General features: G+C 42.9%; 1 protein-coding gene across 11 annotated transcripts in view; it reads left to right on the plus strand.

Annotated features, from left to right (window-relative positions):
- Window positions 1-17650, plus strand: part of LOC122884847 (sorbin and SH3 domain-containing protein 1) — a 41825-nt gene extending 24175 nt beyond the window's left edge. For 9 of the 11 annotated variants that reach the window (XM_044215279.1, XM_044215285.1, XM_044215283.1 and 6 more), the window contains 14 exons: window positions 946-995; window positions 3006-3184; window positions 5179-6645; window positions 7875-7939; window positions 8087-8257; window positions 8923-8969; window positions 9263-9377; window positions 9571-9696; window positions 9867-10061; window positions 10311-10823; window positions 11497-11592; window positions 13285-13472; window positions 13600-13706; window positions 14076-17650. In XM_044215279.1, coding sequence (XP_044071214.1) covers window positions 946-995; window positions 3006-3184; window positions 5179-6645; window positions 7875-7939; window positions 8087-8257; window positions 8923-8969; window positions 9263-9377; window positions 9571-9696; window positions 9867-10061; window positions 10311-10823; window positions 11497-11592; window positions 13285-13472; window positions 13600-13706; window positions 14076-14143 — 3387 coding nt within the window. In that variant the 3' untranslated portion in view covers window positions 14144-17650. The remainder of the gene's footprint in view (window positions 1-945; window positions 996-3005; window positions 3185-5178; window positions 6646-7874; window positions 7940-8086; window positions 8258-8922; window positions 8970-9262; window positions 9378-9570; window positions 9697-9866; window positions 10062-10310; window positions 10824-11496; window positions 11593-13284; window positions 13473-13599; window positions 13707-14075) is intronic. The other 2 variants (XM_044215289.1, XM_044215290.1) reach the window with 2 other exon arrangements.
- Window positions 17651-19097: the final 1447 nt, after the last annotated feature.

The raw sequence follows: 19097 nt of genomic DNA on the forward strand, positions 1-19097 counted from the left end.
TAGGGCCAGGCTGGCTGGGATGGGGATTGTGCAATCGTATTTGCAAACAACACTTGCGCTCTTATTCATAGTGCCCGTGTCATGTCTGTTATTTTTACCTGCTATGACGTCCGAAAAGAGGAAAGCAACAGAAACAGTGGGCTAAAATTAGTTGGTTCTAAACCATTCAAAATGCTAGTGGGTGCTACCACACTGAATGACCACCCCTGTGTTTTGGAACTAATATCTGCTCCTACATACCAACTACATATACTGTTGTAGTCTTTTAAACATTGATTCACTCACGTTATTTCTTTCTGCCTTTATGTTTTTTCTCTTTGTCTTTATAACATTGTTATAATTATCTGTTTCTACAATTAATTTGTCAGCAAGCATTTGTGTCTCTTTTTGACCTAAGTGTGTGAGATAGAGTGTCGAGTGTGTGTGTGTGTGTGTGTGTGTGTGTGTGTGTGTGTGTGTGTGTGTGTGTGTGTGTGTGTGTGTGTGTAATTCGGCCTGCTTGCACCACCAGCTGCTTAATTGTCCCCCGGTCTGGTCCAGTGGTAATGAGAGTGTGACTCAATACCAGACAAAAGAGACAGCTTCACTGGGAGACAGCAGACCATTGGCTGAGTCTGTGACAGCCCCCTCCCCGCATGGGCGCCCCCTGACCGATGCAAGCCCTACCCGCCCACTCCCAGCCCCCGCCCCCTCCACTCTCCTCGCTGCCGCTTGTTTTCTCCAACTTGCATGCAGGCCAAAACACACGCTTACTCCTCCATGCCAAGCCCAGTCCAGAGAAGCAAAGAACCCCGGCTGCTCGAGACAAAAACCCAGAGCAGCAAGTGAACGACAGAGAGGAAAAGAAGAGAGAATCTGGCCATAGCTAATGCTCCTGCCTCTGTTCTAGCTGGAGGAGACCTTCCTGTGGATCTATCAATGACTTCTTTGTTTGGTTTGTTGCAGAGTGCCCCCTCTTTCAGCCCCCTGGAAACAGCCTCCGACCTGCAGCAGTAGTAAGTCCATGCCTCCTTCTTATTTGAATATTTGTGCTTTAAATCTTGCTTGCTCCTTCCAGTATGTTGATGATTATTTACAGCATGTTAGGGGGATAAATGTCAGTGAGAGATTTTTTCCACCCTGCAGAGCTCGCCCGCCTACAGCGGGGACTCCTGCTTCCTGAGGAGATCCTGTTAATAAGGCAAAAAGCTACCAGAACAGTGTGTCCTCTGTGTGTATTTCATGGTGTTTTTTAGGGGGGTGGGGTGGTTGTAGTGTTGAGACATGGCTGCTATGTGGTGATTTATTTAAAGACAGCAATATGGATGTCACTGGGATAGAGGGAACTCACCCAGCTGCTGCATAACTTAAAAACCGTTATCTCCTTCTGAATGGGTGTGTGTGCAGAACTATGACCAGCAACTGGATTATGAAAGGGGATGCTAGCTGTTATTGAAACAAAGCCTTCCGAGCCCTTGATCTTTTTTGTTTTTGTCTGTCGAGATTGACATCTTCTATTTTTGTTTGTGTAATAAAATGTAAGGAATTTAGGACCGAGCCCAGGTTGACTGTCTCGCGCTACAGTCCAGGGAAAATAAACTTCTCCCTCCATTTCTGCTAAGAACTTTCCATCTGCTACAATCATTATGTCATCATGGCCAAGTATTTGAAAAGAGATTCCTAATCCAACTTTTTAATCCATTGATTTGTTGTTCATTTTGAAAGAGGTTCCTGATGAAGGGGTGGTGGAAGTTCACTCACCCATACTTTTCAAAGGAAACCTCAAGTCATAAACTGACTTCCTTCAAAGGCACATATGTTTAGGGCAGGATGTTTTTTTTCTTTGGGGTCTGTTTGAAATCAGAGACATTTTGAAGAATGGTCTTGTAAAGATATCATTTGATTGTAAAATGCAAAACCATACATGCCAGTGTGGTGTCATTAGATGAATGAATGAACCTCCAAGTAAATGTGTGTGTTTTCAGGCCTCGATTAGACACCCACTGTGTGTGCATGACCATGTGTGCATATTGTTAAAGTATATGGAAGATTGATATAAATGATCACAAATTGTTTGTATGACCTCACAATAAGAGCTGTCATCGTGATGCAGTAGTACATACTCAGTAACTGTCATTTAAAGGAGCTCATCATTACAAGTAAAAAGATAAACATTACAGTTAACCTGCAATACGTACTGTCACTAGTTCTCTCTTAGGTAGCATACTGACTGCTGATTTCACCAGAACCTTCCCAAGAGATTGTCTTCAATCTTGCATGGCTCCTATACTGCAGATTTCCTGTATAGCATTTATGTGAATTCTTGTAAGTAACCTTGAACCAACATGATTTTAATGGCTCTCTTGCAGTAAGCAGTGCACATATTCTTTCCAACAGCTATGAAAGAGCTTCTTGTTGAGGTAGTGAACAAGGAGAGTAATGTATCCATACATTTGTGCAAGCTTGTAAAACTCTGACTTGACAACGCTGCAGATGTAAAACACATTTTGGAAAATACACTCCTCTTTCTCCTTACAGCAGTGAAAATGGTTTGTATTTGTTTTTATTTCACCTAGATGATACTTTAGTTTAATGAGCATGTTTGTCTGTACAAATAGAGGAGCAGCGTGAGTAACACATGAGCGGCATGTGCATGAGTGAACCTGAGAGTTGTACAGGTGCACGGCAGGGGCTCATGCACCATGTGGGAATGTTCAGAGAATATTTATAGAAATCTGTCCTGTTGGCCTCTCTGGAATGCCAAGATATGTGTGGTAGCCAATGCCTTCTCTCAACATCATCCTCCAAATTCTGCACTTTCTTTCTCAAGTTTGGCTTTTTCTGTCTCTGATTATTTTGTCTCCCACAAGTCTGCGAAGACAGGAATTACCTCAAGATATACTAAATAAGAACCATATGACCCAATTTGCGCGCCTCTGTTTATCATAAAAACATGTAACACAACTCCTCTGAATGAATTCGACTGTGTTTAATTAGCTGTCTGCGTTCCTCTCACCGCTGTCTAGCTCCTCGAGCAAGTCTGGACACAGCGAGGTGGAGAAGGACAGTGGATTATCCACAAGTGAGCCCGTGGCTCCAGAATGCGACCGCCATGTTTACAAGAGTGTCCTGGAGGGCGGCGACATTCCCTTACAAGGTCTACGGGCCCTAAACAAGCGCCAAGGCAGCTCCTCTTCCTCTAAAGGTAGGATAGTAGCCACTTTACATATGTGTCCAGTAAAATGGCAGGTGTGTGTATGTTTATGGATGTGGAGGATAGACAGTACAGCAGGCCATTAAAGACCTTTCCTGCTGAGACAGAACCAATGAGTTACAGACACTGATGTTGGACCCTTTAAAGTGTCAGACAGGGATACATGTGTTTCCATTTACCTTTCTGTTGGAATCCACACATTCTTTGCTCCAGACCTCACAGCATTGGCCAGTCTCCTCGCAGCATTCATTCCCCTAGCAGCTTTTGATTTATTATTGATGCCATGGATGTTTTCATCAAACGTGTACTGGCCATCTGCTTTGGAAAACTCATGGAGGGAGTGAGGTTGTCTTGCTAAGTCAATGGAAGTTAACCTTGGGGATTTTCCCCCCTCTTGCTCCAGTTGTGAGCCACTAGTTGCTAGGCAGGCTTAGGGCAAGACTCCAGAGCGTTCCAGCACCAGGGAGCGAAGGGCCAGAGAGGGGATGGATGAGGAGGGGGACAAGCGAGATAAACAGAGCTTTGCTCTTCGCAACCCGGCCAGACAAGGGTGAGATAAACAGGAGGGACACAGAGGGTGGGTAAGTATGAGGAAGTCAGCTGTCAGTGTGAGGTCAGGGGCTGGAATGCCTGCGCACATGGCAGGAGAGAGAGAAGTGCTGGGGGAGGAGAGGTGAGGAGATGTAAGGAAGAGAAAGGAAGGCACAGTGTGACCCAGTACAGGTCATTACATTACATCTGGGAAGACACACAAAAGATGTCACTTTAGAAACTGTCCACTCAGAGTTAAAGGTTTTTTTTATTTATTTCCACAATAATATATTGACTAAATATGAATATTTTAAAAGAGGAATCATTCACGTTAGCAGTCTTGGAACAAAGATATATCAAGGTAGTTTTAGCTTTTACCCAGTTGAATTGTGTAACCATGCAGTAAATGGATTTGGCACTCCAGTCAACTGACTAGCACGCTCCTTCATTAGCCCCCTGCCCAAAGAAATAACCAACTGCTAGAAACCAAACACTTCATCATGTGTTTCTGTCTTGTGCTCATGAAATAACAAAATATCTCTATTAATCTTTGTGTTTTAAAGAAGTGAGCCTGAGGGTTTTTCAGTGGCTGGAAGTCTTTACTTGCCACATGTTGTGGATAAAATCTAGTTTACTTCCTCAGTGTGTGTTCTTCTGGTAGATATGAATGTGACAGATGGGTCACTCATGCTACACAAGTGTCTCACAGCATGTGAAAGTGTTGTGTCATTTTCCAGTTCCATCTGTAGTGCTATCACGAGCATACTACAACATACAGGAACTGAGACAAGTATTTCTCAGAGGTTTCTGACAATCATATTTAACTGGGCAGGTTAACTCAGGATACATTTTTTATTTACAGCTGTGTGGGGGAGCAGTGTATTAACAGTGGTGCCACAGACCATTTATCACTGCAGCTGCCTGTGTAATTGCTAAAAGTAGAGAAGAAGAATATATGTAGGAGGTTAAAGCAGGACAGGCAGCAGTCATGTGGGAGAAACATGAATGCAAAATAGGTAACATAAAAGATTTCAATAGGTTGTTTTTTTCTTTTTGTTTTTAAATTGTACTGATACTGCAGTCAGTGTTAAGAATTCCTATATGACCTCCAACATCACATAACATTTCATGGCATATTGCTGTTTTAATACGTTATGTTTCACTTGTTATGTTGCTGTTTACAGTGATATTGATGATGCAAGAATCTGTTAGACAGTACATTTCCCCTTGTTCCATTTTTACAAAGCACAATTCTTCACTGCAGTACCATGCTGTTAGTATAACAGTCATCTATTACTTGATGCACAATGCATCAAGTCTGCTTTCTCTTCTCATCTACGGATGGAACTTGGTCTTTACTTTAGAAATGTGCCTGACTCTGTTTTAGTGTGTGTGAACCTGTGACCATTGTAATCTAATATGTTGTTTATTCTGTTGTCCTGCATGCTTGCCAGTGGATTATAAAGGTGGGAATGGCTATATAATTTCACCCTCCTCCTCTGTAACTAGTCGATCAGTTCTTGCCAGTAATGCAATAGGTAACCAGTGTAAGAGTATGAAGCCTCTATCTGCTGCCAAAGCCTGCATACCCCAAATCCTGCCCTCTAAATTCAAGCCCAAGCTGCTGCCGCCCAGTGGTGACAGTCAGGAAAGCAGGACTAAAGCTGTCAGGCACCCAAAGGCCCACAGCTGTGAGGAATTGTACACAGGGCCTTATGACACAGACTTTGCTGGAGCAGAGGAAAGGGAGAGTGGGCAACATTCAGACTCTAAGTCCAGCTGTGGCACAGAGTGTGCGGATGGCCTCAGGAATGTTTCCCCTGCAATTAGGAGGAGCGCATCTGAGTTTTCAAGCCTGTACAGGACCATGCATCACATCCAGCGGCCCAGCTCGGCCGGCTGCAGCCCCCACGGCAGCGTCCGCAGCCTGGCCTCTCTTTTTGAGAAGGCAAAGGCAGACGGGGGTGAAAGGTCAGAGGCAGATGACGGGGGTAACGTTCCGCGGGATGCAGTGTCGTCACGGGTCAGCAAGTTTGAAATGATCATCCAGCGGTCCAGTTCGGCTCCCAGCCGCTCCTCCTCCCTGCCCACCCTGCACTCCAGCCACAGCCACAGCCCCAACCACAGCCCCGCCCATCTCTACATGGCCTCTGCAGTGTCAGCGGAGTCCCTTTTGGTAGCCGACGCCACCCAGACAGATTCCTGCTCCCCAGTGGAGGCAGAGGACAACAGCTGTGGGGAGGAGGCCTTGTCACCAGGAAGTGGGACTGTGGAGGAAGCTGCCTCCTCCTCAGAGGAAGGACACAATATCAGGACTGAGTCCCCCTCTAACACTGAGGCGGAGGTGGAGGTTGAGCAGATCTTCAGTAAAAGTTCCCCAGAACTGATCCACCAAAATGTCGGTGGATCAAAGAGTCCCTCAGCACTGCTTACAGCATCCCCTCCACAACACAACCATATCCACCACCACCTACTGCACCACCTGAACCATCAACTCCTCCTCAAACCCAGCAAATGCAAAGGCTCCTGCCCAGCCTCCTACACCCGCTTCACCACCATCCTCAGGCACGAGAGGCAGCAGGCCACAACCACACAGCAGGAGAGGCCGACACCTCTGGAGAAGAAGACCACACTGCCTGGGAACCTCTTCCTCATGGGCCCTGCTCCCTTCAGGTTACGGAAGAACCTGCAGTCCCACCAAACTCGGAGGACTCTGTTAGCCACCAAGGTGACAATGGGCACCCAGAGGCCCTACAATTTGTCTCCTGAGCTCAGACCTCTGATCCCTCAGCGCCTGTCCTCGCTGGAGGTCCTGGAGAGGCTGAGTAACGGGGAGGAAAGCAACACTGACCACCTGAGTAACGGGCAGGGCTTGGACGCCAACGGGAACCTACTGCAGCCGCTGGCAGCTCACCGCAGAGGTGGCTATTTCCATCCTTTCACCACTGTCACCCTCCTCTCTCCTACTTCTGTGGTCACTCATTTATCTCGACTCTCTCTTCACCTTGTGTCCCTTTTCTCCACAAAGCGACGCCGCCACCCTCCATCTCTAGTCTGTGTGGTGTGTTTACAAAGTGACAGGGAAGAATCCATCTCATTCTCAGTGTGCTGTTTGGTGCTCTTCCATTTCACTGTGAATGAGTATGGTCCCACAAACGCATCAAAACACTTCAGTGACTGTAGGAGGTTCAGGCAGCTTTTGGTAATGTATATATCTCCTGGTGACATCAGATTTGGGTTGTATGCAAGAGTGCTAGAGCCTGCATAAGCATTACATTGATACAGAACAAATTCTGTGTTTTATTACATCTTTTTTAGGTTCCACAATGATATGTCAAATCTTGTCCTTACACAAGCAAAGACTTTGAAAGCCTTACCTTAAATTACAATCCCAGCATTCCTCTGTAATGTTTAAGCAGGATATTTCGATATAACATTGCATACGCTCTCTCAAACTGATGTCTCACCATGTATCTGGGTTTTTTTTTTCCGTTTTGGGAACAATTTACATCTGCCATCTTTCATTCTCTCACTATGAAAGGTTTGTTTTAGCCACACAGGATGTTCCCTGCTTTGATTTCTTTTACATAACAGCCGGTACTTTGGGTATCAGACACAAACCTGAAACATTGATAGTTGTTTCTTGTGGCCCATGCTTGGACACAGAATGAAACATCTATGGTGGTGTGGGGAGCAAATTCAAGAAAAAAGTCGAAGAAGATATTTAACTAATATAATAAAGATGAAGCTTCAGTAAACTAATGGATGCCGGTTGGTCGATCAGTAAATCTGTGATGTCATGTTTTTTTTCTTTTTGGCCGATACAGTAGGTTTCATATTTTCTTTCCTGCATTTGTTTTTTCATGAACACACATTGGATCATTCTGTGTTCATTCCTATGTGCATGCAGGAATACATTTGGCTTTTTGGATGTGTGTGTGCTTTTTGTTTTAGTGTTGCAAAGATTATGGTGTTCATTTAAAGCATGCGTGGTTGTATTTATTGTATATTTTTATGATTCCATTCATTGGAATTAAGGAGTTGACTGCAATATCATCATCTTATATTTGAAAAGTTTTGTTCTTGAATTGGATTTGCCTTGAGGTTGACAGTGAAAATGCTTCACAGCGTAATCCTGTTTCTGTTTCAGACTCGTCCCCAGTTCACGGAGAAAGCCAGGATGAAGTGTTGCGGAGGCGTCATGGGGACAAAGAGGTGAATTTCAAACTTTCAGAAATTATACCTCACTGACAATAATTTTGTAAAGTCCTGTGTTATGAATGAGGAAATCATATATTATACATAACAAAGAAGAGACCCATATCTGGAGGGGACAAACAATTCAGTCTGGTTTCCTGGCAGAAAATCTTGGAGGAGCAGCGGCGGCTGAAGCGGGAACAGGAAGAGGCTGACACAGCGTCGAGGCGACACACAGGCATTGTCCCAACGCACCACCAGTTCATCACCAACGAGCGCTTCGGAGACCTGCTCAACATCACAGATAACACAGAAAAGAGGAAATCAGGCATAGAGGTACAATACAGGGCTGTGTCTTATCCTTCTGTAAGCAGGAAAAAAGATGACAGATGCTTTGTCAGTTTGTTTGTGAGCCAGGCTGGGGGGATGGGCTTGTCAGTGGGACTTCTGCAGACACAGATGGCTTTGTCCTCTGGGTCAAAAATTCAGAGGGTGAGAGCAGTGATAGAAAATCAAAATATGAGTTGAGTATTTCACTGAATATTTCCAGTAGACTTCCAGAGTGCACACTGTACCAGCTATATATCTAGATGTAATGTCACTGGTATCAGTCGTGCCCTTGTTGTGTTTACCAAGGTATGCCTGGTCTCTCGGCAGACCAGTCTCACAGTAAACAACCAAGTAGTTTCTTACTAGGCATGCTCTAGAGGACAAGTAACCCAGTCAGTCATGAGCACCTCATTCCTGTCATTGCTATAATATTTATGTTCAGACGGGGCACTGGAAGGACAACTCAATCAGATTTACAGCTCACAACAAATTCCAGAAGAATCTTTTCTTTACACATGAATGACAAAGCCCAGAGAGTACAGTAAACCAAAAATGACATAATGGTATTTTGTCTTTTGGGTAACTTTCACTGACTCAGTGCAAGAATAAAATGTATGTAGTTGTAGTCATAAAATAAGAGTCACTCAAGTTTCTTTTCTATGTCTACACAGAGAACTCCAGCCATGGCTCGCTTCGACTTCAGAGCAGAAACTCTAAAGTAAGCGGAAAAAGTCTTATAATCTATCTATCTAGTAATTATGAGTCTCACAACTGGTGGTATTTGTTGCAGGGATGTGTTTTAACTTCTATTTCATAGGTGGGGTTAGCTACTTCTGACAAAGTGATGCCAAAAAAAATCATACAATCACAGGAAATGACTGTGTAGAATAGTATCAGATAAGCTATGAAGTGCTGTTAGACACAATTCTGCATGAGATCACACTTACTTAATTTTCATACTGTAAATTTGTTACTTCTTTCATTACATGTGAGTAACTCATCTCTTTGTAGGGAATTACCATTTCAGAAGGGAGACATTGTCTACATCATTCGACAGGTGGATCAAAACTGGTATGAAGGAGAACATCATGGAAGAGTTGGTATTTTCCCTCGAAGTTATGTTGAGGTATGTAAGTTCTGAAGTAATGGGGGGGGGGGGTCAGTTTATCATTTACATTTTTTATTTTCCATAAAATAAAATGTATGTGTCATTCTCAATTGCAGTTTTAGAGATGTTTTGCATAATCATTTTGCTGCACGGTGTGAATCAACTTGTATTTTCTTACTCAGTCTGTTTTGTTATTTGTTGCCTTCTTCAGCTCCTTCCCCCCACGGAGAAAGCCCAGCCTAAGAAAAGTGTCCCAGTGCAGGTACTGGAGTATGGAGAAGCTGTCGCCCGCTTCAACTTCAACGGGGACACAGTGGTGGAAATGTCCTTCAGAAAGGTACAGGGTGGGAATTAGTCATTAGAAACTGAAGAACATTTAGCACTTTAAAGGAATTTGGATTTTCTTATACATAGAGATCCTTTTATCCTTTTGCTACTCGTTCATTCATTTATCCAAAGAAGGAATTTTGTTACAATCTTCTGAATCTACTAAATATGTATCTGCAGGGAGAGAGAATCACGCTGATTCGTAGAGTTGATGAAAACTGGTATGAAGGCAAAATCTCAGGCACCAATCGCCAAGGCATCTTCCCCGTCACCTACGTAGAAGTGCAGAGACGACCCCGTGTCAAAAACGGGGTGGAGTATCCCGACCCTCCTGTCAGCCAGTCGCCCCAGCGCAGCACCAATGCTTCTCCTCAGGTAAGGACTCCAAACTAGTAGATCAATCGTAGGACACATTTATGGATGTCATGAAGAGTTGACCCACATTTTTGATTACTACCACGTCTCTGAATCCAGAAATTCTCTTCTATGTTCATCCACTCTTTAATTTATTTTTTTTGTTTAGTGAATTTGTCTCATCTTTCATTTCCTTTTCTTTTCTTTCTCTCATCCCTTCTTCTTGCCTTTGCTTCCATCTTCCTCCCACGTTCCTGTTGCTCATGAAAGCTGTATCGTAATCGCCTGACCACCTCCCCCTTGCCCCTCCCTCGCCGCTCCGTTTCCCCTGAGGTCCACGCTGTCTCCTCTGAGTGGATCTCCTTGACTGTGGGAGGAGGGAGCCCTCCTGCCGCTCCCACCCCTCCCCTTCCGCCGCTGCCCACCGTGTCCTACCGCTGCGGCGAGTACCTGCCCCCACCCTTCTCTGCCAGCCCTGTGCCTCCCATCACCGGCAGCCCATACTGCGTCTCTCCCATGGCTTCCCCAGCTGCCTCCCCTCTCCCCCCGCCTTACCCGCCCAGACCCAACTCAACCACTCCCTTCCTCACGTTCACCCCACCTCAGGGGGAGGACTTCCTGCTCTCCCCTCCCTCCCCACGTCTGTCACGCAGCATGAGCCCCTGTGGCGGGCCGGTGCTGGAGGGCTGGCTGAGGGGGGAGAAGGAGTTGACAGAGGGGGAAGGCACAGAGGGGGACAGGGGCCGTGCAGTCCCAGGCAGCAGGCAAAGTAGCCCTGCAGAGGTATCTTCTGCATGGTGTGTGGTGTTGCACTCTGGAACATGGGCTTTTAGCCACAGTTTGATTCCCTAAAGTACCGAAGCTGACATTTATGTGTGGAAGACATGACTGACTTGTAGATTTGACCTGAAGTTGATTTTGGCCCCATGGAGGGATGAATCTGCTGGTTTAGTAGAGGCAGAATAAGCTAAAACTGGTCACGCTGCTTAAAGCTGCAAGTCTGCATGTGGTTGTATGTGCACTTCTAACACGCAAACGTTTTACATCTTTCAGTGTTTATATAGTGAGTTTCAGGTTTCCTAGCTGTAAAGGACTGTAAGAGGAGCTATTGTGCTTGCATTTCCAGGATTGATTTGAGAGCTCAAGTTTCTTTCTCTACATAATATTCAGCATTTGGTTGCATGTTGTTGTTGTTCCATGCAGAGGTGTGATAACTTGTAGGCCATTGGAGGTTGAAAGTTTATTTAGGACAGTGACATATTTATTAGTGAGTATTTATAGGTTTCCCATGTTGGTATCTGTTTCAAAAGCTGCTGCGAGGTTAAAATTTCCACCTACATGGAAATGCAACCTGACTGTGTTCCAATATTTACAGCAGGTGGATACATGGTGCGATCTCTAGAGAAAAGCTTTTATTTTGAAATGTCCTTGCTGATTTGAAATTTTTGTGTTGCAGTTTGTAAAGAATGAGGCTGACCATCATGGACGGAGCTCCAGAAGCCCTGTGATGCTGTTTGACATCCAAGACAACAACAATGTTAACTCATTTGCGGTAAGCTGGTACAGGGTTTTCTTGGACCTCCAGTGAAGATGTACAAAAATAATGTGTACTTTGTTAAGTGACTTCATCATCTGTTTAACTTTTCAACCCATCACCTTCTAGATCCATTTGACTCACATCATCTTTAACTCCCATTATGTCTTCTATATTTCTGCTACATGTTAAATATGTGAGATATTAGAGGACTATCCTTTCATTAAAGGAGCAGTTCGACATTTTGGGAAAAAATGTATTCGCTTTCTGAAAGTTACATGAGAAGATCACTATCACTCTCATGTTTGTCCGTTCAGTAAGCTGGAGGTAGCAGCCGGTTAGCTTAGCATAAAGACTGAAAACACAGGGAAACAGCTAGCCTGGCTTTGTCCGAAGCTAATAAAGTCCACCTGCCAGCACTTCTTAAGCTCAGTAATTTACAACATGTTATATCTTGTTGTGGATTTGGGGGTTATGTGCCGCACGATTTCTTGGCTGGGTGCAGTGATTCTGATCTTGTCATCACCAGTGTTCCCAACTATTTTCAATTTGAAAGTAGCTAAAGCCTGCTTTAGATGTCGCTAGATTATGTCATGTGCTAATTTGCATATCTGTTACATCGTAACATATCTATTTACATATATACATTTTTTTTATTTTCATTAAAAAGATGAAGTCATGCCAAACTTAACTGACTCTAACTAGCTTTATCATTAGCTATTATTATCCTTTTTAAAGCTGCTGTCATCTGATCAATATGCACTGAAATCTAAATCTAATTTCAAATACTTTTTATGCAGGCTGTTGTATGGACTGCAGACTGAGGTGTCATGAATAGAAAGGATCCAGACACTGGATACTCACTCTTGTAAACTCTGTGTATTTTGGAAATAAAACTTAAATAGTTAAGTTAAATCATTTAGAACAAAAACAAAGGAGAAGGAGTTCCCCGGACAAAGAATAGGGATCAATGATTGGTCATTAGGTACACAGCCACATGAGAGCACATTCACATTCTACTTCAAGGGAGAGGAGTTAAGGTCTGCCCCAAAAGTCACTAGAATTGCCGATAGGTGCTTTTTTGAAAAAAGTCACTAAAGTGGTTTTAAAAGCAATCACATCGAGCGAGAAAGTTGCTAAGTTTGCAACATTGGACATCACTGTTACGTTGCAAATTGTTGTTTTTACACTTTACACTGTTTTCCCCTGTATTCAGTCTGTATGCTAAGCTAAGCTAACTGGCTGCTGGCTTCAGTTTCACATTTGATGGACAGATATGAGAGTGAAACCAATCTTCTCATCTAACTCTCAGCAAGAAAGCAAATAAGAGTACATTTACCCAATGTGGAACAATTTCTTTAAGCTGTACCTGTCAGCTTTCCTTTAATGCTGCATGTTCATACTGAATCCTGTAAGAAAGAGAACTAATATTTCATGTTTCCTGTCTACATGCTCTCACTCTGGTGTCTTGCCTTTTCATGCCTTTCCTCCTGGGCTCCACCAACGTCTCATCTGCTTTTTCTCCTGGCTTTTAATGGATCACTTCCTTTTCTGCCCTGCTACTTACTGGACCTACCTTCCTGTCTCGCCCTTCGCCCCCCTCCCTCTCTAACTCCTCACCTCCCCCCTCAACTTCACCTCGGCCTCTTCCGGGACTCTCGGTGGGGCCGCTGTCTGTCTTTCTCTGACGACTTCACCTAATACTACTAGGAGGCAGTGTGTAATGAGATCTTGAATATAGCTGAGACCTCGGTGAGGTACTGCAGCACCCTGTCCCACCACCCTCATGACTCTGTCCATAGACTGCACCCCCACCCCAGTAAACAATCTCTCATCATTTCCCAGCAACCCCAGTCCCACAGCAGCAGTCCGGAGCCGAGCCGTCTCAACTGTGGAATGTGAGTAGGATCTGTGTTTCAGTTTCACACCGTGTTTTTTTTTTTTTTGTAACTTAGGTGACCCTATTTTGAATTTGGCCTTCTTAGCTTTTCAAGTTTACCAATTTCTCCTTGTATCCTGCTCCAGTTTCCAGGCGCTGTACAGTTACGTGCCACAGAACGAGGACGAGCTGGAGCTGCAGGAGGGAGATCTCGTCAGTGTCATGGAGAAGTGCGATGACGGCTGGTTTGTTGGTATGTGTCGCAGGCCTCAGGATAGATTCCTCAGAGGTGCAGTTGCACTCACTGTGTCACATTAATCCATATAGGGTTTCTGCAGAATGACAGCAAAGGACTACACGTGTGCAATGTGCATGCTCAGGGCTCCCGGAGAAGTAGAGTCATTTTTACTGTGTCACATCCTTCCATATATGGTTTCTAAAGAATGACAGCAGATGATTGAGTGCTTTGTGTATATGTACACAGCCTTGCACTTGATTTTAAATATAGCTTAAAAAATATATTTTTGTATTAAATTCAAAGGTCATTTCAGCCTGTAATCTGAGAAATAATGCTTTTAGTTTATTTTGCCTGATCCATGTTTCTCTTTCTTTTTCTCTGCAGGTACCTCAAAGAGGACAAAACAGTTTGGGACTTTCCCTGGGAATTACGTGAAGGAGGTGAAACTGTAAAGATATGTAATATGGCTGTAACACATGGTTGCCTGTCAAGCTTGGGAAGTCATTACTATCGCGCATGGCTGTTGGTTAGCATAGTCATTTAGCCAGGCGAATCCATTTTGTCTGGGAAAGTGATCGTTCGGCCTGAGGTATGTCAAATTGCACGAAGCGGAGACAGAGACAGCTCACTGCCCAAACTTCAGTATGGTGTACACCTTGATCACATTTTACACACTTCTTGACAGAATTCGTCCGTCTTTACATGTGGGATTTCTCTGTGAAAATCTACCACAAGCTAGCTTTTATTGTACAGATAACAGCTTCCATTTTGTCAATGTAATTTACAGTACACAAGTGTTTACGTAGCACCTCAGTCTGGAGGCCGGCAGCAGAGCAGTGTATGGATCAAAGAGTGGATCTTAGTACCTGAACTGGACTTTGGAAGATTCAGAATGTATTTTTATGTGATGTGGGGTTGGAGCTGTTTGTCATGAGCTACCTTTCAGGACCAGAGGTGTTTATCACGATTAGCTAAGTATGATGCAAACCATGCATCTCATGATTCAAAGACATTTTCAGTCCTTTAGGCTTTGCTTCCAAAAGAAAACCTTCAGTGTTTGGATACAACATACCATACATGTATGAAATGTAATGTGGTGGTTCATTCTTGGATTCCATCCAACAGACAATTTTCCTCATCTTAGATTTGAGAAAATGACCTCCGGAGTAAAATACTTTAGGCCTTATGTATGAAGCCCCTTTATAAACTGGTCTGACATACCCGTTTTACTTTCTGTTACTTTTTCTAAATCATCATAAAGTCAGTATTGGCTACTTTTGAAAAACATCACAGCATTCACAATTCAGTGTAACCCAAAAGCTTTAGATACCGGTTCAGTATTGCCTTCATTTTCTATCCAAAGGTTGTCATACAACAGTTATTACACAGTCACGTGCATGACGAAAAACACTAAAATGTTGAAGTGTGCTGTTGAAGTGTGCTGTTTGTCTCAGTTACCACAGCAAACACAAATACACAAACACAAGGACACATGGACTGTGTTGCATGACTGATAAAAGTGAAGAGAAACTGTGTATATGCACATCCTACATTTTCAAAAACCGATTTATTTGCCCTTTTATACCTCCTCTGTCAAAATATAAGTAAACTGTGTTTGCTGATGGCAGATGCCTGTAAGGTAGCTGGTGGTAAACGCCTGGCTCCAGCGCAACCACGGGACAGGCGTGGTAGCACTTAACTTCCTGTTTGGCCATTTAGGGAGATCCCACCTAACAAGATAATAGTAGATTAATCAGTAATGACACAAAAAGCTCATTAATGTTTTAAGTAAAGCCAACAAGGTGTCTTAGAAAATAATCATACTGATTTTTAAGAGCACACTGAGATTTTAACCATGCCCTTACTGAAAAGATTGTATGTTTTAGCCATGTAAATGTGTACAGAAAACTTTAAGAGGCCTTCCAAATATGGCTACATATTTTGATATGTAATGACTACAACTTGGGTGAAACAGTTAGTGGAGTGATTTAAATGATAAGGTCAGCATTAGTACAGCATGCAATCCAATCAGAGCATGAAACACTAAACGCAGCAAACGCCTCAATATTTGCCACCTTTAGCTTAAAGAAAACAGAAGTGATGACAGGGTTAACAGTCTGCTCTTTGAGCTTCAATACCTCTCTGATGGAAGAAAACTTTTGAATTCTGCTATCAAAGCATCAGAGCCGTCTTCCTGCGAGTATAGAGTTCCCACATCTCCAGCACCATCGGATCCTGTAACAGACACCACATGTCAGAATAGATCCTCTACACGCACAGATCAAAAGATGATAGCTATTGTTTTTCTTTGCTCGTGTTTTCATCAAATTCCTCGTTGTCGTCAACCGCTGCACTGTGCTCATCAATCCTTAGCAGAGCTGTCAAATAGTACTACAAATAATTCTTAGTGCCTGCTATGACCTGCTCGGACTAGCAGATGGATGCAGTTCGTAGGGCAATCACTAAAGAAGTATTTCCAGGAGGATTGCTGTAGCGAGCTATCTGATGCGCCAAGTAGTTGAAGTCGGATCCTTTTCCCAATCCACACATTTCTAATCAAATGGTGCCAGACTATCAGTGGGCCTACCTTTTAGTAAAACTCTTTATGATTGCCTGAGTACACAAAATCAGAAACATAATGTGAAGTATTAAAAGATAAAACAGCAACTCTCACTAGATCTAAAAGTATATGTTTACTATACTATATCTTTGGTTTTTGCGTCTGAATGTGTTAGCTACAGTTGTGCAGTGATGATAAACACTGACCGAATTGGAACATGGTTTGAAGCTGTATGTGGCTACCACATAAGTGATATCTGAAGTTTAATAATTGATGAAGTACGTTCATTTAACAAAATTCAGTAGCAATCAGTGTCTCTGACAAAATCAGGTGTTTCTTCTTGTGCAGATCACTGCTGAAAATTTTGCCAACATCAGCAAGGGAATATAATACATTGCATTATGGGTTTGCCTGTATAGCACTGATATAATGTTCAGGTATTTTGTTACACCACAGAAGCATGTTTTTCTCTCCACTGCTGGCTAAACATTTTTGTTCCTGTGTAACTCCAGCTCCACATGAATGCGCTGATTGGTTGGGAGTCTGTAGACCTGTAGGCTTGTTTTCTTCCCCGACGGAACAAAAGGAGAGAGGTTCGCTCCATCTCAAACACACTACACGATGGACAAATAAACAATCACTCATTTAGTCATAACACAACTCACTCTAGATTGTTTCTGTGATATTGTGCTCCATAAAACATCACAGAATGTATGAATGTATGAATATGTGAATGTGACGCAATGCACACATAATATGTAAAAAATTAAATAATAAGAAGGTCTGATTTTTCATCTTGAATGAACATGCAGACTATTGAGCAGCATGGCACAAGAAAGATTGTAAATATGTAAAATAAAAAATAGACTGCGAGCGATGGGAGCGTCAGATTGAGCTCTCTGTCACTCGCAGCGGTTTATTTACCTGAAGGATTTTTGGAAAAGCACAGAGTGGAGCGTTACCGAGCACAGGAAGTTTGACGCATATGAACATTACGCTGCCATTTGTGAGAATCATAATGCCTTATGTTAGCTGCAAAATTGTGCCTCATTTTCATTTTATGTCTTTTTTTTTTTTTTTTTGGAGTATCACTGAAATGTATCCATGACATATTTAATGTAACCATGGTTTTCCCCATTAGTCCTAGTCTCTGTGATGGGAGAACATTTACTAAGAACTTGTCAGTTACTGTGCAAGTACCTAAAAGTGTGACACAATGCTTTAACTTAATGATTAATAATCAAAAGAATGGACTAGTTGGATGAGACGCACTACCTGCAACAGGTTCGGTTTGTTTGCTTCAATTTGCAGTGCCGTTACATTGACAATATTAAAATAAAGATACTATACACTGCTGTGACTTCGGTATTATGCAATATTTAATAAACCATTTAAACCATTTGGTGTGTTACCTGTTTTGATTTCTTGCAAAGACCTGAACCATCGCAGAGATAGAGATGTGAATTTTTCATTTGACATGTTAGTTAATGGAGTAAAGTCTTGCAGCAGTATGAAGGTTTATGGGCAAGTACACACAGTTTTTTATGGCATATTCTCTGTGGCTGTGTAATCATGAGTGGATGCAAATTCATGTGCGCCAAGGGTGGAGCTGTTAGTCTGTGGGTTGGTGAACTGCCCATTGTTATCTGATGATCTTTTCTTTTTAATGTATCACATCATTTAGGCTACACCCTGGACAATTATTGAAATTAATGCTACATGGGGGAACTAAGATAAATGTTAGTGGATAACTTCTGTAATGTCAGTGAGTTTACATAAATAAGTGTGGTACTATGCTACTCATACAGTATGTCACATGGGTAAAATCCCATGAGCGTGATGATGTTGACAGATGTGTTTTTACAGCCTTAACAGTCAGGAGCTGATCTACTTTTCACTCCTCTACATTGTAAGGGCTTCACTTTAAAGCGAACAGTTTCAAAGGCTTCTCTGGCATACTTGAAGGCCTGTTACGGATGTATGTGATCCCCACAAGAAAGGACGTGTTTCTTTGCGTCAGCCTGCCCGGAGCTTTTTCTCTCCACTTTTCAGCAGATATCCTCTTGCAGGAATTCAGGTTTTGGGAGCGGCACATTCCACATCCTGGGATTAAGCTCTACCATAAATGGTAAGCTTGCATATAACACGGTGACGTACCGGCAGGCCGACATCCCTAAAACAAACACTGGAGCTCATCTGAGAGGAGCAAAAACTGAAGAGGGATCACTCTACGCTGCTTTCAAAGCATTTTCATTTAGGCGAAAAGTTAACTCAATGTGGTCATGAGAGGCCATCTATTAAATGCGTTTACGCTGCATTTAAGAGCTATCATGTAATTTTTATTACTCGTTAAAAAAAAAAGTGAAAAGATTCACTACTTTCACATGTTTTGAATGGTTGGTATGTTTTTGCTTTTTTTCAACAAATCCCCTGGAAAGACCAGAGCCAACAATGCATTAGTTTGTCTCTCACTGCCTGACTTCGCTATCCTGTCTGTGGCTCTCAGCTCCAAGCCCAATCACTCCAATTTAAGATGTTAATCTTTAAAATGGGGGGACAAATTTATTGTTCCATTTTCAAAAAAGTCTAAAACATTTCCTGATTCAGTTGGGCACTTTAGTTGTTAGCAAGTGTTACTCAAACAGGATTAAATAGTGGATTTATCTGGGACTATACGGTCCTGTGGATTAATACACATTTGGTGTATATTTACAGCAGCAGGACTGTGCATGTGGGACTCACTAAAAAAAAGCTAAACAAAACGACAGTGCCCACGTTTATTGTACTGAGAGTACATGTCACCCTGTGCAACTAATGCATGTGTTTTTAATAGTGTTTGGCTCAGA

This window comes from Siniperca chuatsi, linkage group LG11 (genome assembly GCF_020085105.1).
Source record: "Siniperca chuatsi isolate FFG_IHB_CAS linkage group LG11, ASM2008510v1, whole genome shotgun sequence".
Taxonomy (NCBI): Eukaryota; Metazoa; Chordata; class Actinopteri; order Centrarchiformes; family Sinipercidae; genus Siniperca; species Siniperca chuatsi.